This window comes from Ischnura elegans, chromosome 6 (genome assembly GCF_921293095.1).
Source record: "Ischnura elegans chromosome 6, ioIscEleg1.1, whole genome shotgun sequence".
Classification (NCBI taxonomy): Eukaryota; Metazoa; Arthropoda; class Insecta; order Odonata; family Coenagrionidae; genus Ischnura; species Ischnura elegans.
In genome coordinates, this window is record NC_060251.1 from 42,161,059 (window position 1) to 42,184,347 (window position 23,289).

A 23,289-nucleotide genomic window follows, 5' to 3' on the forward strand; every position below is an offset into this window, starting at 1 on the left:
TGTAGGAGGTTGACCTTTTTCTTCTTCAGTTATTTTCCATTGCATTTTCGAGTGCGGTTTTGATATTTTTGCCTTGTTAGCGTTTTTCATGTGTTAGGATATACTTTCACCAAACGCATTGCAACTGATCACACTTTTATCTCAAGGACTCATATACTCTTTTTTTCTTATTTATCCAAAGTCTATTTATACTTATTTATTTAAAGTCTATTTACGCGTATTTATATATTGTTGTTAGTACTTTTATTACTTATTTACCCTTATTTATACATTTTTGTTAGTCTATCACCCTTTTTATAGCTTTGCTCTTTCGTGGGGATCATATTGCGGGGAATTTATATTTTAGCTAGTTAGTTTCGTCTTTGCTCTCTTGTTGATTATTATCGTTAATCTATTTGTCCCACGTTAAGTTATATCTTAATTTCGTTAATTAGTCTTCTTTGGAACTATATAGTTTTCTAGTTTTAAACCCATTAATCGACTTAATCCATATCCAGGTAACTACATTCCCTTATTTACGTTTAAAAAGAGACAAGTTAGTAAGTTTATCGGTTTGTTTTACTCTCTCTCAAATATCTATTAAGCGTAAATATCTATTAAAAAGAGACAAGCTAGTAAGTTTATCGGTTTGTTTTACTCTCTCAAATATCTATTAAGCGTATCTCCCGTCAGGTAAGCTTTTCTGAAATCCAAAGTTGCGATAGTGATAGGATGCCTTCGAATAGGTCACCCGTTGCCGGAGTTGAAAACGCCGGTGAATGCGAGGCTCTCGGAGACCGCATTACCGCGTTGGAGACGATGGTGCGGGAACTTCGGGCCCAGTTTGAAAGGGTGGCTGATACCGCTGAGGGGAATGGTCCGAGGGGTGGTTCTTCGAAAGGTCGCCGTGCCACAGGGGCTGCACGGGTTCGCCCGATTGCAAATAGCGGCTGGTCGATCGAGAGCCTTCCTCGAGGTCCATCTCTCGATGACGGGGTCACGTCACCCCGTAAATCTGAGTTTTGGAGGGTCGTGTCTCGGAGGGACGGTGGTAGTGTCACTCTAAGACGGGGTTTGGGGGATGCTGAGGCAAATCTCGTCCCCGTCTCGAACAGGTACCAGTTGCTGTCGGATGGAAACTCCGAGGTGCCTGACGTGCCTACTCCTACCCCGAAACCGGCACCTAGGAAGGGGCGTCAGAGTGGGAAGGGGGGGATCATAGTGTTAGGGAGTAGCAATGTCCGTCGTGTGATGGTCCCGTTACGGGAGAGGGCAGACCGCGAGGGTGTAAGCGACCGTGTAACGTCATGGTGCATCCCTGGTGGCGGTGTTCCTCAGGTGACGCAGGCGGTTGGTGCGGCGGTACGGGGCACGAAGTGCTCCAGACTGCGGGTCGTGGCTCATGTCGGCGTCAATGATGCCACCTTCCGTGGATCTGAGGAAATTCTAGATTCCCTCCGGGATCTGAATTCCGAAGTGAAGCGGGTGGGTGGGACCATTGGAGTCGGCATTGAGCTTTCGATTTGTAGTCTTGTCCCGAGGATCGATCGTGGTTCTCTAGTTTGGAGCCGAGTGGAAGGCATAAACCAGAGGCTGCGTCGTTTCTGCACGGACATCGGAGCCTCCTTCGTGGACCTTAGGCCGGCAATCCGATCGTGTAGGATCCCTCTGAACCGTTCGGGAGTCCATTACACGGCCGAGTCGGCTAGTCGTGTAGCGAGTAGCATACTTGAGCACTGTAGGTCTTTTTTAGAGTAGAGAGTAGGGCAGAGTGTAGATATATTAGTGGGTTGAAAAATAAAGGGGTAAGTTCAAAACTTTTCACAGACAAAGATTCTTCCAGAAATGAGAATAGAGAAGTAGAGAGAAAAATCAGCGTTTCAGGTATTACATTTAAGCACGAGAAGCGTCAGTCGAGCAACACGTTCAAAGGCAGTCAAGGCTCAAGTCATTTTGATAGTGTGTCAATAAGACATGCATTTCCATTTATCAGCGGTATAGAGCCTGTGAATAGTCTATTCGACAAAAGCAAATCAGAATTATTCCCGAATCGCAATAATACTAGTTCCGAAGTTTTAATCGTGGCTGTGGTTAATTGCCGTAGTTTAAGAAATAAGATTCCCGAATTCCACCATTTAATTCATAGTACGAAGTGTAACGTCATTTTTGGAACAGAAAGTTGGCTAACAGATGATGATTCAGACAATGAGATCTTCCCAAAATCGTTCACTGTTTATCGGAAAGATAGAATTAATCGAGTTGGGGGCGGAGTTTTTATAGCTGTAAAGAATTCAATCGTCAGCCAAGCGATAACCGTAACTGAGACCAGCGTTGAATCTGTGTGGTGTTTAATTAAATGTCCAAAATTCAAAACTATTTTATTATGTTCGTATTACAGACCACCTAACTCAGATATAACGTCAATGTTGGATTTTCAAAATCAAATAAACAGCGTAGCATCCAAGTATCCTGAAAGAAACTTGATTGTGGGTGGAGATTTCAACGTACCTTCTATAGATTGGGAGACTTATAGCTTCATTCCTGGTGGGAGGGATAAAGTGATCTGCGAGGCTTTATTACACACTTTCACATCTAATTCATTGTTTCAAATAGCATCCGCACCGAACAGAGGAGAAAATATTCTTGATTTATTAGCGACAAATATACCACATCAGGTAATAAACGTTGGCACTGTCGAAGGAATAAGTGACCATAGGGTAGTAACTGCAAAGTTTTCTCTAAATACCGCTGTAAACTTTAAAAAAGAGCGTAAAGTTTTCATTTTTAAAAGAGCTAATTTTGATGGGTTTAAGAGTCATATGAAAAATGCTTTCCCCGAGTTTCAAGAATCAGTATTAAAGTTAAATGTAGAGAATACTTGGAAAGCTTTTCTTTCGCTCGTAACTTCGGGAATAAATAGCTACATCCCTAGTAAAATAGTAAAAGAAGGCAGCGAACCGAGATGGTACGACGCGGAAGTGAGAAAATCATTGAGGCGACAGAGAGCGTGTCATGCTAAAATGAAAAAAGTCAGCACGGATTTATCCGCTAATGAACGCGAGCTAATAATTAAAAAATATAGGATGACTAAAGCCGCCACGAAGGAAGCGTTCAGGAATGCGTTCACGAATTTTAAAAGAAAAACACTAGTAGAGCAGTTACAGGATAACCCAAAAGCATTTTGGTCATATGTCAGGGAAGTTCAAGGTAAACGATCTACCGTATGTTCGCTGAGAAACGACAATGGAGATGTGTTGACAAGCAGTTACGATAAAGCCAATTTATTAAATTCCTACTTTAAGAGCGTGTTCACGGAGCCTTCCGAAAACTCACCCGGGACCGATGACAATCCCTGTATTCATAAGATGCCAGCTATTGACATTAGTACGCTAGGAATAGAAAATATATTGAAATCGCTTAGTCCAAATAAATCACCTGGTCCAGACGAAATCCCTTCTCGTGTATATAAAGAACTAGCCTCAGAACTTGCCCCCTACTTGCAGTTAATATTCAGTAAATCCATCAAGCAACACGAAGTACCTAATGACTGGAAAATCGCTAATGTAACGCCTATATTTAAAAGTGGAGACAAGGAACAGCCATCTAATTACAGGCCGATATCTTTAACGTCCATCTCTTGCAAAGTCATTGAACACATCGTAGTCAGCTCGGTAATGAAACACCTAGACGCGCAAAACTTATTAATGGGAAATCAACATGGATTCAGGAAAAGCAGATCGTGCGAAACTCAGTTAGCGCTTTTCGCCCACGATATTTTAGTCTCCGGGGAAGACAACATTCCAGTAGACGCGATTTTTCTTGATTTCAAAAAGGCATTTGATAAAGTACCCCACGGAAAGTTAATATTAAAACTGAAATCTTATGGTCTAGACGAAGATGTCATTTCCTGGATTAGAGAATTTTTGAGCGACCGCGTCCAAAGAGTAGTATTAGACGGTGCAGTCTCCAATGAGGTTAGAGTGACTTCTGGCGTTCCTCAGGGTAGTGTCATTGGCCCACTCCTATTCCTTCTTTATATAAACGACATTGGCGAAGTAGTGCAGAGTAAGTTACGATTATTTGCAGACGACGCTGTAGTTTACAGAGAAATTCGTTCCAGCAAAGATATAGATGAACTAACGAATGACCTTGCTGCTATCCAAGCTTGGTGCGATGCTTGGCAGTTAGAATTAAATTTGGAAAAATGCGTCGTAATGAATTTCTGGAAGAAGAATAACTCCCTACAGCGTAACTATGTCATTCGGGGCGCGCAGTTAAAGGCAGTTGAATCTGTGAAATATCTAGGGGTTAGACTCAATAATGATCTATCGTGGAATAAACATATTCGAGAAATAACCGGTCAAGCTAATCGTAAAATGGGTTTTGTCAAAAGAATATTAGGAAAGTGCGACGACAAAGTGAGAGAAATTAGCTACTTTTCCCTCGTTAGACCACATTTGGAATACGCTTCCAGTGTTTGGGACCCTCATGAAAAAGGCTTAATAACAGAGTTAGAACGCGTGCAAAGAAGAGCTGCCAGGTATGTGAAAGGTCGTTACGATAGTCTTGTTAGTGTAACTGACCTCTTAGATAAACTCGGATGGGAATCTCTGTCGGACCGTAGATTGAAAAATAGACTAAACCTTTTAGATAAATTCAAGAGCAGTGTCTTTTCTGACGAAGTTAACCATATCTTGCGGACGCCAACGTACTACGGAAGATCAGATCATATAAATAAAATAAGAGAGATAGATTGCAGAACAGACAGATTCCGAATGTCATTTTTTCCACGATCAATAAGAGATTATAACGGCAGCAATAGAACGCGTAAATAGATTGCATGACTTGTAGTGTAGCCTACTAACCTATGTAAAACTTACTGCATGTTTCTGAATTTCTATTCTATATTCTATTTCTAACAGCATATAGTAGTATAGTTTGTTATTATACGGGACGTTTCTTGGACGGTGTGGTGTGCATGTGGGAGTCCAAATGCATGCTGCATGCTGGTGATTGATCACCCCCTGCCAAACACCCTAGAGGTGGCTCGCAGGGTAATTTGTAGATGTAGATGTAGATGTAAATCAACATAATATCCTGCAGGCCACCTCGAGGGTGTTTGGCAGGGGTGATCAATCACCACCATGCGGCATGCAATTGGATTCCCACATGCACACCACACGGTACAAAAAACGCTACTCATACTAAAAAATTATACTACCGAATTCATTCAAAGGCAAAACATGCCAAATACTCATTAAGTATTTCTGCCAATAAAGCTAGAACACACAAAACATAGTGTTAGAAATATTAAGAAAAAGTACCCTGCGAGCCACGTATAGGGTGTCTGGCAGGGTGATCAATCACCAGCATGCAATTGGATTCCCACATGCACACCCCACGGTCCAAAAAAACGTAATGCTTACTTAAAAATTATACTGCCACATGCTTTTAGAAGTAATTATAAAATTCGGAAACATGCATTAAAGTATACATAAGTTAGTAGGCTACTCTGCAAAGTCATCTAACCTATTTGTGAGTTCTAACGCTGCCATTATAATCTCTTATTAATCGTGGAAAAAAGACATTCTGACTTTGTCTGTTCAACAGTCTACCTCTGCTTTTATTTACATGATCTGATCTACCGTAGTATGTTGGCGTTCGTAAGATGTTGTTAACTTCGTCAGACACTGCTCTTTTACCCAGAATCTTCGTTTCCACCTCCGACTCGTGGCTCATCCTCAGGTCTGCTAATGTTTTTTCAAGGAAATTGGCCTTCCTATATACTTATTTACTTATCTGTAAGAAGGCAAACTTCCTCGAATCGACATTCAGTAACCCAGAGAACGAATCCTGAGTCGGAGATCGGAACCTTGGCAGAAATTAAGTTTTTAACCCGGTTGGAATCCCGAGAGAAGTTTACCCACATAATCAGGACTCATGTGGGAGAAAATTTTCACCTAGGTCTCTGAGGTAGCCGAATTGTTAGACAAAATTAATATCCGTTCATGCCATAATTTTGGTAAGTCAAGAAAAGAAGCCAAGAAAATTGGAAGAGGTTTTATTGGCAATTATTTCTTTTTATTAAAACTGCATCTGTTCAATCGTTTCGTCTTCGAGTAGCTGCGCATCTCCATTTATTTACGTAGGTTAATGCATTCAATCGCAAGGCTGAAGTCATGAAATTATTAGCGCGTAGTAAGTAAATAGACTTTTCGAACAGTGTTTAAGATTAACGATAATGAGCTCTCTTGTTCTGCGCAGTAACCCTCTTCTAAAAAGGCGCTTTGTGTCGAGGCTACTTTAGACGTGCGCTTCTCATGAATGACTTTTACAGTGTTTTCAAATACTCTTCTGAACTTCATGCTTTGAAAAAAAATCATTAGTGCAAAAAATATCGAGGAAGTGTTTCATTCATATGTCAATTCTCTATCCCACTTTTTCTGTTGTTTCCAGAGAGGTTAGGGAAGAGAGTATAAGAGAATGTCTCATTTGAGTTGTATTTATTAATATTCAATTGTTTTTATGCGAGTAATCAAATAGATTGCATATAATTGAAATAAAAACCATTAGAATTTATTTTCATCTTCATCATTGGTCAGCAATCAGAGGTTTGAATTGACGCAGCTTACCATTTTTAGCGACAAAAATTTTTATAATCTGAGTAATTTCTCGCAAGCACCGCCACCCGCAGTTTCTTCCACTCCTACGCTATTTTATGAATTTCTTTATAGGCTAATTCATAACCCAATCCATGCAACCCGGGTGAGCTCAGCTTTTACAGCAATGAATATCAGTGTGTGAGTAATCTGGATGAGGATCGAATTGATGTTATTGATGACGCGAGAGGAGAGCTGACGGAAGTTGGGTGCAGAGGATAAATGTGTATGCTGGTGCAGACATGCGGGTATTCTTATTGAGGGTGGCTCATTGGAGAGCACCTAGTATTTGATGAAAACGGAAGTGGGATTTGGCTGGCGTTGCAGGGGGAAGGAAGCCCGGGGAACGCATGATGCAGTGCCTGTAAAGAGATAGTTCACCTTGGAATAAGTTAAACATCTACATCAACATATCACCTTTTCTGACGAAGTTAACCATATCTCGCGGACGCCAACGTACTACGGAAGATCAGATCATATAAATAAAATAAGAGAGATAGATTGCAGAACAGACAGATTCCGAATGTCATTTTTTCCACGATCAATAAGAGATTATAACGGCAGCAATAGAACTCGTAAATAGATTGCATGACTTGTAGTGTAGCCTACTAACCTATGTAAAACTTAATGCATGTTTCTGAATTTCTATTCTATATTCTATTTCTAACAGCATATAGTAGTATAGTTTGTTATTATACGGGACGTTTTTTGGACGGTGTGGTGTGCATGTGGGAGTCCAAATGCATGCTGCATGCTGGTGATTGATCACCCCCTGCCAAACACCCTAGAGGTGGCTCGCAGGGTATTATGTAGATGTAGATGTAGATCACCCTGCGAGCTATTCCAGAGGTGTTTGGCAGGGGGGTGGGTATTGTTGCATAACATGCAAAACGTCACCTATGTCCTTGAAAATGAAAAATCATCCCTTAAAACGTCCACATATAGGCGGGAGGTCAAGTTCACTAAATTGAGTACTAAATATTGTATAGAAATTTAAAATGCGCACTGAAGGTTGTAATCGAAGTGAAGAAAACATAAAATATGAAATGATGAAAAAGAGAAAAGCATTCTCGATAGTTGTGCGGCTATTCATCTACATCTACATAATACCCTGCGAGCCACCTCTAGGGTGTTTGGCAGGGGGTGATCAATCACCAGCATGCAGCATGCATTTGGACTCCCACATGCACACCACACCGTCAAAAAAACGTCCCGCATAATAACAAACTATACTACTATATGCTGTTAGAAATAATAATTGAATTAAGAAACACGCATTGATTTTTACATAGGTTAGTAGGCTACACTACAAGTCATGAAATCTATTTACGCGTTCTATTGCTGCCGTTATAATCTCTTATTGATCGTGGAAAAAATGACAATCGGAATCTGTCTGTTCTACAATCCATCTCTCTCACTTTATTTATATGATCTGATCTTCCGTAGTATGCTGGCGTCCGTAAGATATGGTTAACTTCGTCAGAAAAGACACTTCTCTTGAATTTATCTAAAGGGTTTAGTCTATTTTTCAATCTACGGTCCGACAGAGATTCCCATCCGAGTTTAACTAAGAGGTCAGTTACACTAACAAGACTATCGTAACGACCTTACACATACCTGGCAGCTCTTCTCTGCACGCGTTCTAACTCATTTATTAAGCCTTTTTCATGAGGGTCCCAAGCACTGGCAGCGTATTCCAAATGTGGTCTAACGAAGGAAAAGTAGCAAATTTCTCTCACTTGGTCGTCCCACTTCCCCAACATTCTTTTAACAAAACCCATTTTACGATTAGCTTGACCGGGAAATTAATGAAAAAGTTGACGCCGTGTGATCACAATGGAGACAAGAAAATATAAAGACATCACGGAGCCTTGAACCCTGGTCCCCCGGGTGGTAGCCGTAATCGCTGACCACTACTCCACCTGACCCTCCTATTAATGTAATGAATTCCGAATGATTTCCAATTATCTGTTAAAATTCGGAGGTATGAATGAAATATTTTATCTTCTAGCTCTGCAGCCTATTTCCTTAACTTCCTTTCGTAACCCTTTCTCTACCGCATAGCGACGGAACACTGAGGATGATTTGCATGAGAGAAAATTGATGCTCCGAATTCCCTCAATAAGCTCAGCTAATTTTTTACTCAAACATCGCTCTCACTGCACCGCTTACATTTTGCGCTTTATCCTGGTGGATCATTTGCTTAAAGCTAACGTTGCCGTTTAGAAATTTCCAGGGTACGTCTACATAACACCCCGCGAGCCACCTCAAGAGTGTTTGGCAGGGGATGAGTTTACACATACATGAAGCGTGCAGTGACCTACGTACTCGCAGTCATCGGAAAAAAACAGCAACTATGCACATGACCTCGGTGTGAGCAATATCCAATCATGCATTAAATCAACCATTTCTAATATGTACCTGTCTCTCAGCCGTGAGAAGTAGAATTAAGTGACCATCTGAGCCATACGAAATATTTCGCTGACTGTTAGATTGCAAGTCATAATATATATGCCATCGTGATTTTAAATGAATTTTGGTACACGTAACGGTTTTGTTCGCATTTTAACGAACGCTTTGTGAAAATCAATGCACCGTATATAATGACAATTTTTTTTTAAATTTAATGTCTCTCTCAAGCTAAGAAATTATTTAACAGTAGGAATTTATAGAAGCATTCTCGGGTCATGTGAAGGCTTTTTTTCAGGTTACCCCTCACCGCTATTTCATTTTATTATGTTCATCCGAAAAAGTAAAATTTTTATATTTGAGATATAAGAGAATGTCGACGATTGTTTACTTTCTATGCCCTGAAAAGTTCCAGATATTGGCTTAATTTTCAAACAAGTAATTCGGAGCATTAAATCAGGGCGCTATAGTCGGAGTGATATTAATAGGATTAATGGCGTCACTCGATAGGAATACCCATTGCATGTTTTTTTCCATAGTTCTAACCTTGCATGTATTTGCTATAGGAATTACTAACACTTGGCAAGTTTTTTTTATGAATATGCATGTATATTTTGCTAGTATGCGTAATATTTCTTGCGGTGTGCATGTGGCTGTCCTCTTGCATGCTGCATGTTGGTGATTGGTCACCCCCTGCCAAACACCCTAGAGGTGGCTCGCAGGGTATTATATAGATACTTCAGCCACGAGGAACGCATAAGAGATAGTTCAGTTCTTCGCGTGGGAAATGTTAAAGATGACCGTGTACATGAGATTTTCACCGTCCAAAATCCTACAAATCACTCGCCAAGATTCCACGAGAATGGTAGCGCAAGAAAGGAGATGAGATGAGCCGCTAACCGTTCTTCTCAACATCCAGGTGCGCCTTTTCTGAGGGGACAACGACGCTAAGCTGGATCCAGCCCGACCAGGTTTTGCCTCAAAATCCTCACACTCTCCAAAGTCCTTCCCTCATCCCCCCCCCTGGTTTTATAACCTTGGCCTCCCTCGCCGGAAGGGGGCGTTGGTGCTAGTGCACCCGCGAGGGGCGGGTGCGACCGTACCTTCTCTCTCTCTCCCGCCAACAATCGGAACGTCCCCACAAGCCCCTTCCCCTACTCTCTCTCTAGCTAGGTCTTTGGAAAGCAAAGGCGGGAGGAGAGCTGGGGCGACTGCCAGGTAGCTCAGCAGCTAACCGAGCCACTACGCTTTCCCCTCTCGCAAGCAGCCGCTTTCGAAGGAGCGGAGGGGAGAGTGGCCTCACTCCTCTGCCCCCTCTTCTCCCTCCCCTTCTTGCCTCACTCCAGTCTCGTACTCCCCTATCGCTTGCACCCCATACCCCCGGACCCTTTTTCGTGCCGTCCCCGGGAGGGGAGGTAGGGGAGAATTTGCCTTCTCCTCGCCACAGTTCCCCCACTTCCCGGCAGAGCTGGTCCGTCGCTTCAACCCAGGGCGTCCTTTACAAGCGCCCAGGAAAGCGCCTTCGACTGTCGCGTTGGAAGCCTATCCCGAGTCGTCGCGCCGACTTCTGCCGTTTCGGTCACGGTCTCCCGTTGTGTCGTGTGTGTCCCAAGAGTGCATTCCTTCGTGCGTGTGTGGTGTTGGTGGTCAGTGTTTTCTGCCTTCGTTCAGTGTGATGTGCCCCTCGGATTACGGTGCCACGATGGCGTGAAATGCACAGGATGTGATCTTAAAAGGACGATGGATTTAAAATAGTGATATGCCGCTGAGGACTCGTCGGTTTCGAATAATTCACCCGAACGAATATGAAAATTCCGACCGCTTCCGTTACCATTGCGGCCCTGCCGACACTCGTCCGAAGGTAAAGGAAACATTTATTGTACCCGTCATCTGGTTCTCTTGTATCCTGCACATGTCTAGTGGGTTATTTTTCGTGCGATGAAGTAAAGTGCGGTGGTTGGAAATAAACCTTTGCCAATGGATATACCCCGGAGAAGGTTGTAGCGCAGCAGGAATGTTTAAACGCTGTGCACACGTTGACCTCCATGTCGCGGTAATTCTTCTCTGACGCGCCTGTTCTAATTTCACCAATGTTTTCGAAGCGTCTTTCAAAATCTCTCTGCATTGCTTAGCGACAGCATTGAAGACGCTTGAGAATTTGCACTGATGTATCAGCTTTCCAGTTTGCTTGCTTTGCTGTCGCTGACGCTTCATTTTTAAGAAATGCGATGCCTGTTACATTCGCACGGTGTTTGAATAAAGCTCGGTGGTTAAACCTGAGCACTCAGCAGTATTCACCTGTCATGGAATTTCCCTCGTGACGTGTTCGATCGGAAGATGTTTTGTATCGGTTGCGCTCTTTTCACTTCAGTTAGAGTGTCGTTTAATATTGAACGGACTGTGAACGGAGGCAAAGCGATGAAGTGCTGTGTTTATTTACTGAAACGCAAATATCACCCATGCCCTCGCGCACTGATTGTTGTTTTTATTCCTCTTGATGCTCATTACGTGTTACGGTAACATAAAATTCATCATCGGCTTGTGGTTGTTAGTTAAATGGTAATTTCTGATTGTCAATTATTTTCGGCTGAAGAGATTTAAGGCTGTTCTTGAAGTTGTTATTCCGAGAATAACAGCAATTCGTTTTCGCAGATGTTCGTCTGGATCATCAGTTGTGTTTTTAATTTATCCTCATAGTTAGTCTTACAATTAGTTGTACATATTTTTTGCGCTAGATAACAGTATTTTTATTGTTAGCATGTTATGAAAGTGCACAGAATTACATTGGTGTATGCCGTATGTAGCATAAATGTATCGACCTTTATACGTTTACTCTGGCCTACACCTGTGCCTTGCGACACCCTATCCAATTTATTTCATGTTGTTATGTGTGTATCAGGTCTCGAGAAATACATAAATGAAGATTAATGTTTTATTTCTTCACCGATTCATAAATAAAATGCTTCGCTTCGCAAATTTGTCGTTTCATCTGTTTAGAAATCTGACACGTCATTTAGCGCGCGAAATTTGTGTTATGTAAGCTTAGGACGATAGCCTTTAACACTCGCTTGCGTAAGGGAAGTATTTTTGTTTCATTGTGTGAAGAAAATAATCGTAATCGTTTTCGCATAAAAAATAAATAGCGCGGATAACCAATTTTCTTCGTATTAAAGGTGGACCTGTATTTAGGTGTATCTGACTCGTTGCTAAATATCTCAGTTGCGCTGTCAGACATTCTGTTTTGCCACTTAGTTCTCAGTAGCACATAATTTTTTTTACGGCTATCCAATCTGCTATTATGCTAAGTCTGCTGTTAAGGTAATTTCATCGTTAATAATTGTTATCGTCTTACCGTTATTGTTAATTACATCTCTTTGATGCGCAATAACTATGACTGTGTATCTGGCAGTGAACATTAGTGTTGATGCTCCTAAGAGAATAACAAACGACTTCTTGGATCTGTAAGATTTTTATCTTGCAGAATATATATGTGTGGCTAATTTTTTCCGTTTGAACACGAACAATACATCTCTTTTAAGAATTACTTACTTTCTTCTCCTGTATATTAATCTAACGAATTTTAACACTATCATCTTTGCACTGATGCAGTGAAGGTATCTGTCGAAACCATTTCGTTTGAAACTGGTTTTTTTACATTACATAAGGACCGATGTTGCTTTTGTTGCACATCTAGGCCATCTGTATATCAAATTTTTTATCAAAAAAACTGGAATATTGCCCGAGGAAATTTCATTTTGGTTCGTTATAGTTGATAGCAAAGTTTTATTATTCATTGCCTGGGATACCGCTGTAACCAACCATAGCCTTACATCCCCTCATTCTTTAATTGCTACCGCGAAGTTATATAACCCCTGTACCTTAGTTTTTTCGTACAATGACGGTTTGAGTGCAACCCTGTTTTCCGACATCGCACTCGGAGGTGTACGAAACTTTGCAGTTGCTGTTCATGATGATAGCCGCTTTTTCCTAAATCAAAATTAAATATTCCGAAAGAACTCAACTTTGTCAAAAAAAAAGTCGCACACATGCTAAAAGTTGTTAAGGCTTTCTACGAGAGGTATGAAATAGTTTTCACCGTCACAAGGGAGTATGCAGGAATAAGCCATTTTTTTAGGCTCCAAAATCAATTTTTGTATGAACTTTTTAGTCATCCACGCCGCCTTGAATAGCAGATACAATAACTAGTGTTGACAAAAGCCATCCGCTAAGTTTTTATTGCAACTTGCACCTCATGTTTGGAGTTTGAATTCAAGCTTATTTCATAATCTACCTCGTCTTGAAGTCCTAGTTTTAATATTTAGTGCGAATTTTAATAAATTATTGGTTATGTAAATAAAACTAAATTTTTCGAGCTCCTTGTAAATGTGTATTGTATACCTACCTATTCCACCATAAAGAGAGTTGTTATTGCGAAATATAAAGCTTCTCTTTTTCCTGTGATTTCCCCTAATTAATTCTACTCTGCCCGATGGAAATGATTAGCGTACTACAGGGTGAAGAAACAAACGCCGGGTATAAAAGAGGCATATACAACGTTGATGTGCTACATATATTAGTTGCCTTGTCTCCCGTCCGTTCTGCCCACTATGGGATAGGTACTATTTGTATTTTCGGTTGAAGGTTTCGCCGCTGGCTTTCCATCAGTGTGTAAATATTTTCGTGTGCACCTGTTCCCGGATTTTGTGCGAAAATCGTTTATCTCCACAATCTCTGTGTTTACTTAATGGCTCAAAGTCAAGTGGTGCGTTCAGGATGGGAAGGGAATACCTCCTCCACTCTATACTAGAGCAAAATCTTTAGATTACGCATCAATTAAACTTAAGCGGGCGAAATGACGTGGAATTGCATCCTTTAGAGGACGCCTCTCCGACTCCCGACCGTTGCATTTTATCTTTTTTCGCGACGAATTGGTCGTTAAAAACTTAGGTTGTCGTCTTGAGATTCTCAGGGTTTTATAGGAGGCCATTGTCAGTATTTGCGTGTAGAAAAAAATGTTACATCTGAGATCATCAGTTGCCTGTCTTTTGTACTAGTAATTCGCGAAAAATAGATCAGGAATGATTTATCCTCTTAATATGTATAGCTTACATAAGTGACTCCCCGTTTGAACTCCTCATAAGGGAAATATACTAATTTACATAATTTTAAAATTAGTACATACATGTACTAATTTTAAAATTCTAGAGTTTTATCAAAAGCGCGTAAATAATTCAAGTACTTAACACGATTATGTATTGCATATTGGTTGCGATCCCCGTTAATCCTCCTCTCCCATTTTTCATTATATGCCGTCGATGAAGGCTAATTTACTCTGAAGAGTTCTACCGTACATATTGATGCATCAGACATTCGCACATTCCAGCGTTCCCGAGAAATAAATCAATTGTTTTTAGATCATGCATCCTCGATGCGTTTGATCTCGTAAAATGCTCTTTTCGCTGCGCAAAAACTGCGTCCATAAAAAGCATAATGTCAAAAGGTCTTCCACGTGTGACTGTAGTCTGCTTTTAATCTATTAGGGAAATTAGTCGTAGAGATGTGTTTTGCGTAGGTGGAGTCGCGAATGGACGCCAGAGCTATCTGCTGCCGAATTTAGCGCGCAAAATAAGTTACTTACCTCTATCCTATAACGACGCGAAGTAGTTCAGGCCCGTCGGCCACTATTTGCCAGTTGGTTGGCGTGGCGAACTCCATTTTTGCAAGTTTTTAGAAGGTTTATTTTTTCAATTTCTTGTGAAATTCGGATGATCATTATCGTTAGCCAAGTCTGGCCATTCGCAGGTTTCTTTATACAATTAATCCTAACTTAACTCCAATTCATTACGTGTAGAATTTTTTCTGTCGGTAAAATTAAAAATTGCTCAGAGTTTGTTTAAAAAAATTAAATGTATATCCTAATTTACCGGGTCAAATATTGACTACAGAAGAATATAATACAAGTCATCATTCATTGCATTTTCTTCTGTCTTACTCAATAAGTATCTAGCTTAACGAGATTCCGTTATGGGACGGTTTTCTATCCCGAATGGCCTGAATTATTATTCCATTTGCATTAATTGGATGGTCAATTATTTGAATTCGCTCATGTGCCATTAAATTTTTAATTTCTCCGTATCAAGTAAGGTTAGGGAGAATTTGAATGGTTTCTGTGGTAAAAATTTAATTATTCCACATAAGGAGACAGCCAGAAGATCCTCACCCTACCCTGCAGGATTGAAAGGGTTGCGGATAATTTCCTGTTGAAGATTGTGAAAATTCTCTTTACAAAGTTGCTGTAATTATTCAACCAGGCACACCTAGTTTCGGCCTGTCTTTAATTATCACCATCTGGCCGTTGATCCTAGATGAGGCAACTGTCTTTACAGTATTCTGCGAGTACTAAGCGAATTAGGCTGGGAGGCGCTGGAGACTCGGAGGCTGCGCGCCAGGCTTAGATTGCTTGAACAATTGAGCATGGATATCTTTAAGAGCGACACAGAGAACATAATATTAGAGCCACACTGTATTTCCAGGCCCGATAGAGGCGATTAATTAAGAGAGATGTTTTGCCATACGGATAGATATGGGAACTCGTTTTTCCCCCGAACCGTAAAGGACTTTGATAAACGCTAGTCCCAACCTCGTTTTAGCACTTCATTTTTTTTTAGTTGCAAACGGCTGGTGTCCTAACACCCCCTGCCACACGCCTTTTAGGCGACTTGCGGGGTACTATGTAGATGTATTCTCTCAGTGAAAGTAGCACAAATTCCAATCTGCCGCCGATTTATTCCTTTTGCAATCTGCATATACGCATATCTTTGACGGATGTTCAATTAATTGTCGTTACACGGCAACATAAAGTGTTGATGCTACTTCATCATATGCTCCTCATCCTTATGACTTTTGGTTTTCCGATTAAGAAATATCATGTAGTAAAGCTTCTTAGCTGAAATATACATCTAAAACTAATTGAAAATGCACTCGCCTGCTATAACCTGTTTTATCTTTGAATTTATTTCCTCGGAATGTAAGCTGTCAGTGATTATTCTGTTCAATACCTCTTCGGCAGCATGTTTCGACTGAAGTTCAAGGTTGTTTTTTTTTCTCGCTTCTCCGATATTCTTTTGTGTTATCATTTGCTGTGAACATAATATATTCGGCGCTGTGAAAGTCATTCTTCTACCGCCTATCGTTATCACTCCTAACTCAGAATATTCTCATGTCCTTTCCGGGTCTCCCCTTGCCCTATATTTTAACTCGGGAGTATATTGCGTACTACTAACCCCTCTATGCTCCTACACAAACTTCTCGTGCCATTCCATTTTTAACCTTTTTTGTGATGCCCTTCCTATCCCGCCGCTGTTAAACACTCGTGTACAAGCCTCCCATTTACTTGTGTGTCAACATAGATGCGTTAGGCGTGTACGTAGTGTATTATCTGCCGCCGTTTTGCTCATGTTTGTTATCGGTTTCAGGTGGTCGCCTGACAGCACCCAATTCATTGAAACAATCATGGAGCTGTGTTTACTAAAACTGCGTCGCCTTGAACGGTAGGCCGTGAGAATGGGTGACTCATTTCAGTTCGTGAGCATTACCAAGGAAGTGATCTGGCAATAACATCCTCTTCCTTAACCTTGGCGTCCCTCAATGGTGTACAGAATAATCTATAATTGTTATGATCGGAATGTTTTTTCTGCGTGATTTTTTTGCTTCGAAAAACTTTTGATGCTGTATAGCTTTACATCTATATCTACACATTACCTTAATACCCACCTGCACATTGGCGTAACAAGAAATATGCTTTGAGGGGCAAAAGGGGCCTGGAGTGGAGACCCCCTTCCCTTGGGAACGGGGGTTCCGGGAAAAAAAATTTAAATGACATGCCTGGAAATACATTTTACATAATTTTGGCCCTTGAAATTTAACTTCAAGCAGATGCAGCTATTATATGTCAAAACTAGACAATAGTTTTAAATATCTTTTCTCCGAGGCTTTTGGGGGCATCTATTCCCTCATACCCCCCCATAGTTACGCCACTGCACCTACAGAGGTGTTTGGCAGGGGGTGAAACATCACCAACATCATCCATGGGGCTTTAAGTTTACTTTCACGATAATTCGCTACGCAACATGCACGCTAGCCATGACACATAAGCTATGGGATTAATTATATATATATAAATGTCGTTACACACAGAGACACAAAAAAGAAACACTTACATTGAATAAATGAACTTGTGAAGCTATCGAAGCACTTCATGCTTCTTCGTCAGCTGAATATATATATATATATATATATATATCCTACTTATGGAGGCAATATGCCTATAAAGGTAAAACATTCTTTTAGGAGTACCAGAAAAATTCTGAAACATGCATTAAGGAATACATAAGTTAGTAATCTATACGACCAGTCAACCAGCCTATTTCTCAGTCCTATAGCTTCCGTTATTGTCGCTTATCGATCGCGGAAAAACGACATTCTAAATCTATCTGTTCTAGTCTCTCTACTTATACTAAATGAAACCGGAGACATGTTTACTACCACATCCTTGAAGAATGACAAGTCTTTAGATATGTGAATACCCCAATCTGACCTACCTGAAACCAAGAAATATTGTCTCTACTTAAGTATCCTATATCATTTTCGAGAGAATGATTGCTTCCTGTCAACACTTCTCACCTTCTCTTATGTTCTCAAGCACGATAAGCATATCGTTTCGTGTATAAATAAATAAGGTGATGATTTTCAGCTGCGATTAGTGTTCATTTTTGCCCCGATCCAGTTTCAAGCTCAGTTTACTGATATAAATAATGCTCATATAGTGTATTGACTGCTTTATTGGATGAACAAATACCTTTTTCAAACTGCATCTACTTAACAGCGGAACGCGTGAGTATCCGAATATAAACTCGTTTCATTATCACTCGTGCGTATTTGCTTCTTATGCATGTATTCGCGCCTTTTTATCGTATCTCTTGGTTCGCGAATTGATTTGTTTGAGGTTCGGTTAGTAGGATAATGATTTTCTGTCCTGTGCTCTGCTTTTTGTTCCGAAATTTCATTCGAATGAAAATTCACCGTGCAAAACGGCCTTAACAGAAGTAATGTACTTTCCGAGTAATGATTTTTGCTGCATGAATCGTTTTCAGTTCCGCCTTACATAGTAGATAATTGGAAGTTAGAATGGCGGTGTCTCCTGTAGTAATTGTTTGTTTTCGTACGCAGTCATTCTCGTTTCAATCCTAAGCTTGTGGTAGCCACGAACGTCGGAGTGTCTCGGATACCCCCAGTAGTAATGGGCTGCTTGAGTTTGTCCCAGATGTATTTAATTACGATATAGATGTTTGCTTGTTATTTTTTATGTTATATGTTAATCAGTAAAAAAATAAAGGCTAACAGTCTCTCCCGAGAAGTCTATGCTAATCACTTCATTGGATTAATTTCTGGAGGAAAACACGAGGATAACAAACATTGGCATGCGTGTTCCAAAATGTCTTATCCACGTATTTTTCCTCGTATTTTTAAGTATTTACTTCACTAATTTTTTTCATTTCCTACGAAGTGCTGGGCATGTGGGGTAAGGAGAGACAGAAGGTATGGATAGAGGGAGTACTTAGCGGGGAGGGGATTTTGAAAACAGTATTTGAAGGATAGATCATTAGGTGAGTGAGGGAGAGGAAGGAAGAGAATAGGATTTTTTGATGTAATGAAAGGGAGTACTTAGGCGTTTTTGTGAACTGATGAGGGAAGTACATGAAGGAAGTGGAGGCGACCAGAATACTTCATTAGTTTTCCATGAAAACATACCTTAATCGGTAGAATACTTAAATAACGACAGTTATGTTGAGGTTGAGATTTTCTGTTTTGGCCTCCGATTTTAGTGACTGCGCCCCAATTTGTTCTCGCTCTTGTTCGTAATTACTCAGAGTGCGAGGCGATTCGGCCTTTGTGGCGCGATTCACAGCAGAGGGAGGGGAGAATGTTTGGGATGTAGATGATGTTGAGGATTCCATACATACAGCCAAAAGTCGTTCTTGAGAAGCCATAAGCATCGACACTCACTTGATTAAGGACTTATAAAATAGAGTAATTTGCTACAGTGTGTTTCATTCATGATGGCATCTGGCTCGAAGCCAGAAATCTGGGGTGGCTTGCCAGCTTCTGGGGGAGGGAGGCTAACACGATTTCGAAATACAAGAGATCCTTTCCTTAACTTTTTAGCGCCGAAAACTGTACCCATTCCTATGTCTTCTCAAAAGTCCACTGCTCACCTTGTTATGATGGTATTGTTTGCACGGTCTCCGTACAGAACTTTCCTGAAAACACACTCATCAGATTCATAATTGTGTTAAATATGTCACAAGAACAAAATGACTGAATGGAAGGTTTTAATTCCTTCCGGAGAGCTCCCGTTTTGTGTTATATTTTTCTCTCTTGATTCTTCGATTTCAATCATTGCAATATTGCCTATATGTTTAATTGTTAATATATCCCTCTACATCAATCAAAGTTTACGACTGCTCGAATGTATTGTCAAAATTTGGAGTGTACTTTTTGTTATCGTCTCAAGACCTCTGGTGATAGCAAATATGGAAGGATGTTGATATACCATAAATGAAAGTATGACTTGCATGGTAGGCGAATCCATAGGAAATCTCACGCATTTTCCTTGAAAAGAACAACAGTGCATTGAAGGAATGACAAGCGTGATTATACGCAATGTTTATTCGTTGCCATGGTATGCTTGCGGGCAGACTTTTACTCAGTAGTTTGTGTTTACTTTTACCTCTTTCGTTTATGCTGTTGATATTTAATTTTTCTCATAGATAAACTTCATTGTGTTCAATTCATAAATCAATAGAACCTGGCGAAGGGTACATCTACGCGAAATAGTCTCGTAGGCGACTCTCGTTCATTGAGGATCGTATTCGGAGTGGACACATCTGCTGTAGCCCTGTGTGTATACGTGGAGATCACATGAATTGTCACCCCTTATGCTTTTCAGTGGTACGTAGTCGATATAAATTTCCTTCGGTTGAGTTTGGCATTATAAAATAATGAGTATAATTATTTAGCAGTTCCGCGTAAAAACTTTACTATTCGACCTAAATTTCGTCGAGGATCGTGTAATGTCGACGAAGGAAGTATTGATGTGGTAGCGAAAAGTATTTTAGAAAAAATACCTAGTTTTTGCATTAAGTTTTTCATTGAACAATAATGCTGATGTTCTAAGCTCATTATTTCCATCGTCAAGCACTTCCACACCATTAATATGGGCAGTGGTGTTCCAAGGCTACTTAGCTAACTAGATGGGTCATAGCATTGAAAGGTTAGAGGTTCAATGAGTCTCACGGCTCAATTTTGGCGCCTGCTCTCTTTATCGCCGCCGGGGCGACCCCCCACCTCTCCTTGGTACTCGATTGAGCCGGTGCTTGACCCCCACCCACACTCTTGAATACGGATGCACTTGACTGCATTGAGTTTGGAAATCTAAATTTTCAATTTCTCCCCTCTTTGCAGAATGGTGTTGGACCCCAAAAGCAGCCACGGTGACTACGGCAGCTTCCAGAGCACAGACCGTCCAAACCACACCAACGGCCACCTCCTGCATCACTTCCTCCGCTCGCCCTCCACTTCGCCGACCTCGCACCCGTCGGCTCCCCGGTCGAGGGACCGGGGCTCACCCGTGTCCTCCACGTCGTCGGGCGGCGTCGGCGTCACGGACGAAGATGGCCGCCCCATGGTCGGCCACCACGTGGTCGCCGAGGAGGTCGACGAGGAACTCATCACGGGCGGCGGAGGGATCGTGCACCCGATGACCCAGGACGTGTACCAGCGGCAGCCCCTGCTCGGAGGACCCCCCAAGGGCGTCAACGGCGAGTACCATCACCACCACCTTCACCACGGCTGGGAGGTGAGCGAGGGCCCCTCCGAGCAGGTTTACTACCAGCAGAAGGACTCGGACACGCTGGGGGGTGGTGGTTTGGTGGGTGCGGGAGTGGGGGGGATCGGTGGTGGGCCCGGCGGAAGTGCGAACGGGGTGGTGCGGATCGACGTCCCGGCGCCGCTCCGTGAGGAGCCCAGGTTCCCCAAGGAGAAGTGGAAGACTTTCATTGGTGAGTTTTCGGTTGTAGGATGGTGACCTGTGTGATCGTGTATTCATCATCGCTCAGAGAGTGAGGAGATAGCCACTCCGTGAAGAGTGAGCTTTGTGATCATGTGCTTCGGAAAGGGTTTTGGTTGAGGAGGGTCCAGTCTTGAAAAAAGCGTGGCTCTAATGGAAAATGCCTGCACTTAATTGTGAAAACATTTTAGCTATTATTAAAGCATTCTACCGATTAAGGTAGGTTTCCATGGAGTACTTGAGAAGAATTCTGGGATCCTCCATCCCCATCAACTACTTCCCTCTTCAATTCAAAATAAGGCCTACTCCCTTTCATTCTATCCAAAAATCCTATTCTTTACTTTCCTCGCCCTCTTTTACCTAACATTCTACCCTCTAACGCTGTTTTCAACATCCCCTTCCTGCTAAGTACTCGCTCCATCCATACCTTCTGTCTCCTCCATATCTCATCTAAAAGCTGCCTCTCCTCACCCACCATGTCCAGCACTTCCTCATTCCTCCTCTCCATCCACTTCACCCTCTCCATTCTTTGCCACACCCACATCTTGAAAGTCTCCAGTCTTCTCTCATCCTCCTTCCTAATTGTCCATGTTTCTGCACAGTAAAGCACTACACTCCAGATTAGACTATTCACTGACCTTTTCTTTAAATTCTTACATAGCAAACCTCTCAGAAGCTACCTTCTATTCATGAACGCCTCCTTTGCCAATGCAATTCTCTTCCTAATGTCCTTGCTACTGTATCTGTTTTCCTCTAATGTGCTGCCTAAATAGTTGAACTGCTCAAGTTTTTCACCACACACCTTTATCTCAAGTTTCAAATTCCTTGCTCGTGATGATTTACAAAACTGCACAACCTTGTTCTTCTTGTGATTAATTCTCATCCCATACTCCTCGCGTAGCTGTTATTACACATCTACTAGAGCCTGAAGCCCCCTCGCTGACTGGCTAATCAATGCCTGATCATCCACGAATCTCACTGATTTGAACATCATTCCTCCCACTTTTACTCCATCTTCTAACTCATTCCACACTTCCCTTACCTTCTTCTCAGTGTACACATTAAAGAGCAGGAGTGCCTTGCCTCACTCCTCGGCCCATGCGTGCCCAACCAGATTCACCGTCCGCTCCCCTCACTTGCGCAGTCTGAGCCATATACAGATTACGAATCAGTTGCCTATCCCTCTAATCTACACCAATTTTCTTGAAAATATCCATTAAATTTACCCAGTTCACTCTAACAAATGATTTTTCAAAATCCACGAAAAATGCATACATGTCCTGGCTATATTCTAGGTTCCTCTCCACCAGGGAACTCATTATTGCTATTGCATCACAAGTTGACTTCCCTTTTCTAAAACCAAACTGATCATCACCCAAATACTCGTTTGCCCTCGCCTCCATTGGTCTGTTCAATATCCTAAGTACCACTTTCGCCACGTGCGATATTAAGCTAATAGTCCTTTAATCTCCACATTCAAGAGCTTTCTTCTTTTTCGGTAGAGAAATTAGAACTGTCTTCATGAAATCCTCCAGCCAACATCCCTCCTAGATCCTTCGTACTAGCTCGAAAAACCTTTTCTTACTATACCTCTGTAGTCAATCTCTCTGGCCTGTTCCTTCTGTCTGATGCAGAAAGACTCAATCTGTCAACTGAATAAAAAATACAAAGGAAAGCCGTTTGACCCATCAAAAACTGCTACGGGCGTACAGACAGCTTTACCCAGGCGTTAACCAAATTGGACCGGGAGTTGTTACAGACTTAGAGGCGGCACTCTAGCCCTAGATTGCCTTAACAATTGAGAGTAGATATCTTTAATTGCAACATGTAGAACATCATCATAGAGTCCCACTATATTTCCAGGACCGACAGAAGCATTAAATTGAGAGTGTTATTTTGCTAAACGGATAGGTATGGGAATTCGTTTTTTCCCCGAAACATCAAAGAATAAATGCTAGTCATAATTTTGTTTGAGCATATGCTTTTTATATGCAAATGGCTGGTGTCCTAACAACCCCAACCACATGCCTTTTTAGGCAGCTTGCGGGGTAGTAAGTTGATGTATCAAACTAATATCTAGGGATGGGTCATTAAAATCCACTAGATTCTAATGTG

At 41.5% G+C, this 23,289-nt stretch overlaps 1 protein-coding gene across 5 annotated transcripts in view; it reads left to right on the forward strand.

The window, feature by feature from the left end:
- Positions 1-23,289, forward strand: part of LOC124160570 (phosphatidylcholine:ceramide cholinephosphotransferase 2-like) — a 479,802-nt gene that overhangs the window by 448,387 nt on the left and 8,126 nt on the right. For 3 of the 5 annotated variants that reach the window (XM_046536445.1, XM_046536442.1, XM_046536444.1), the window contains one exon: positions 20,571-21,166. In XM_046536445.1, coding sequence (XP_046392401.1) covers positions 20,572-21,166 — 595 coding nt within the window. In that variant the 5' untranslated portion in view covers position 20,571. Of the gene's footprint in view, positions 1-10,503; positions 10,909-19,794; positions 20,058-20,570; positions 21,167-23,289 lie in introns of those variants that run through there. The other 2 variants (XM_046536443.1, XM_046536446.1) reach the window with 2 other exon arrangements.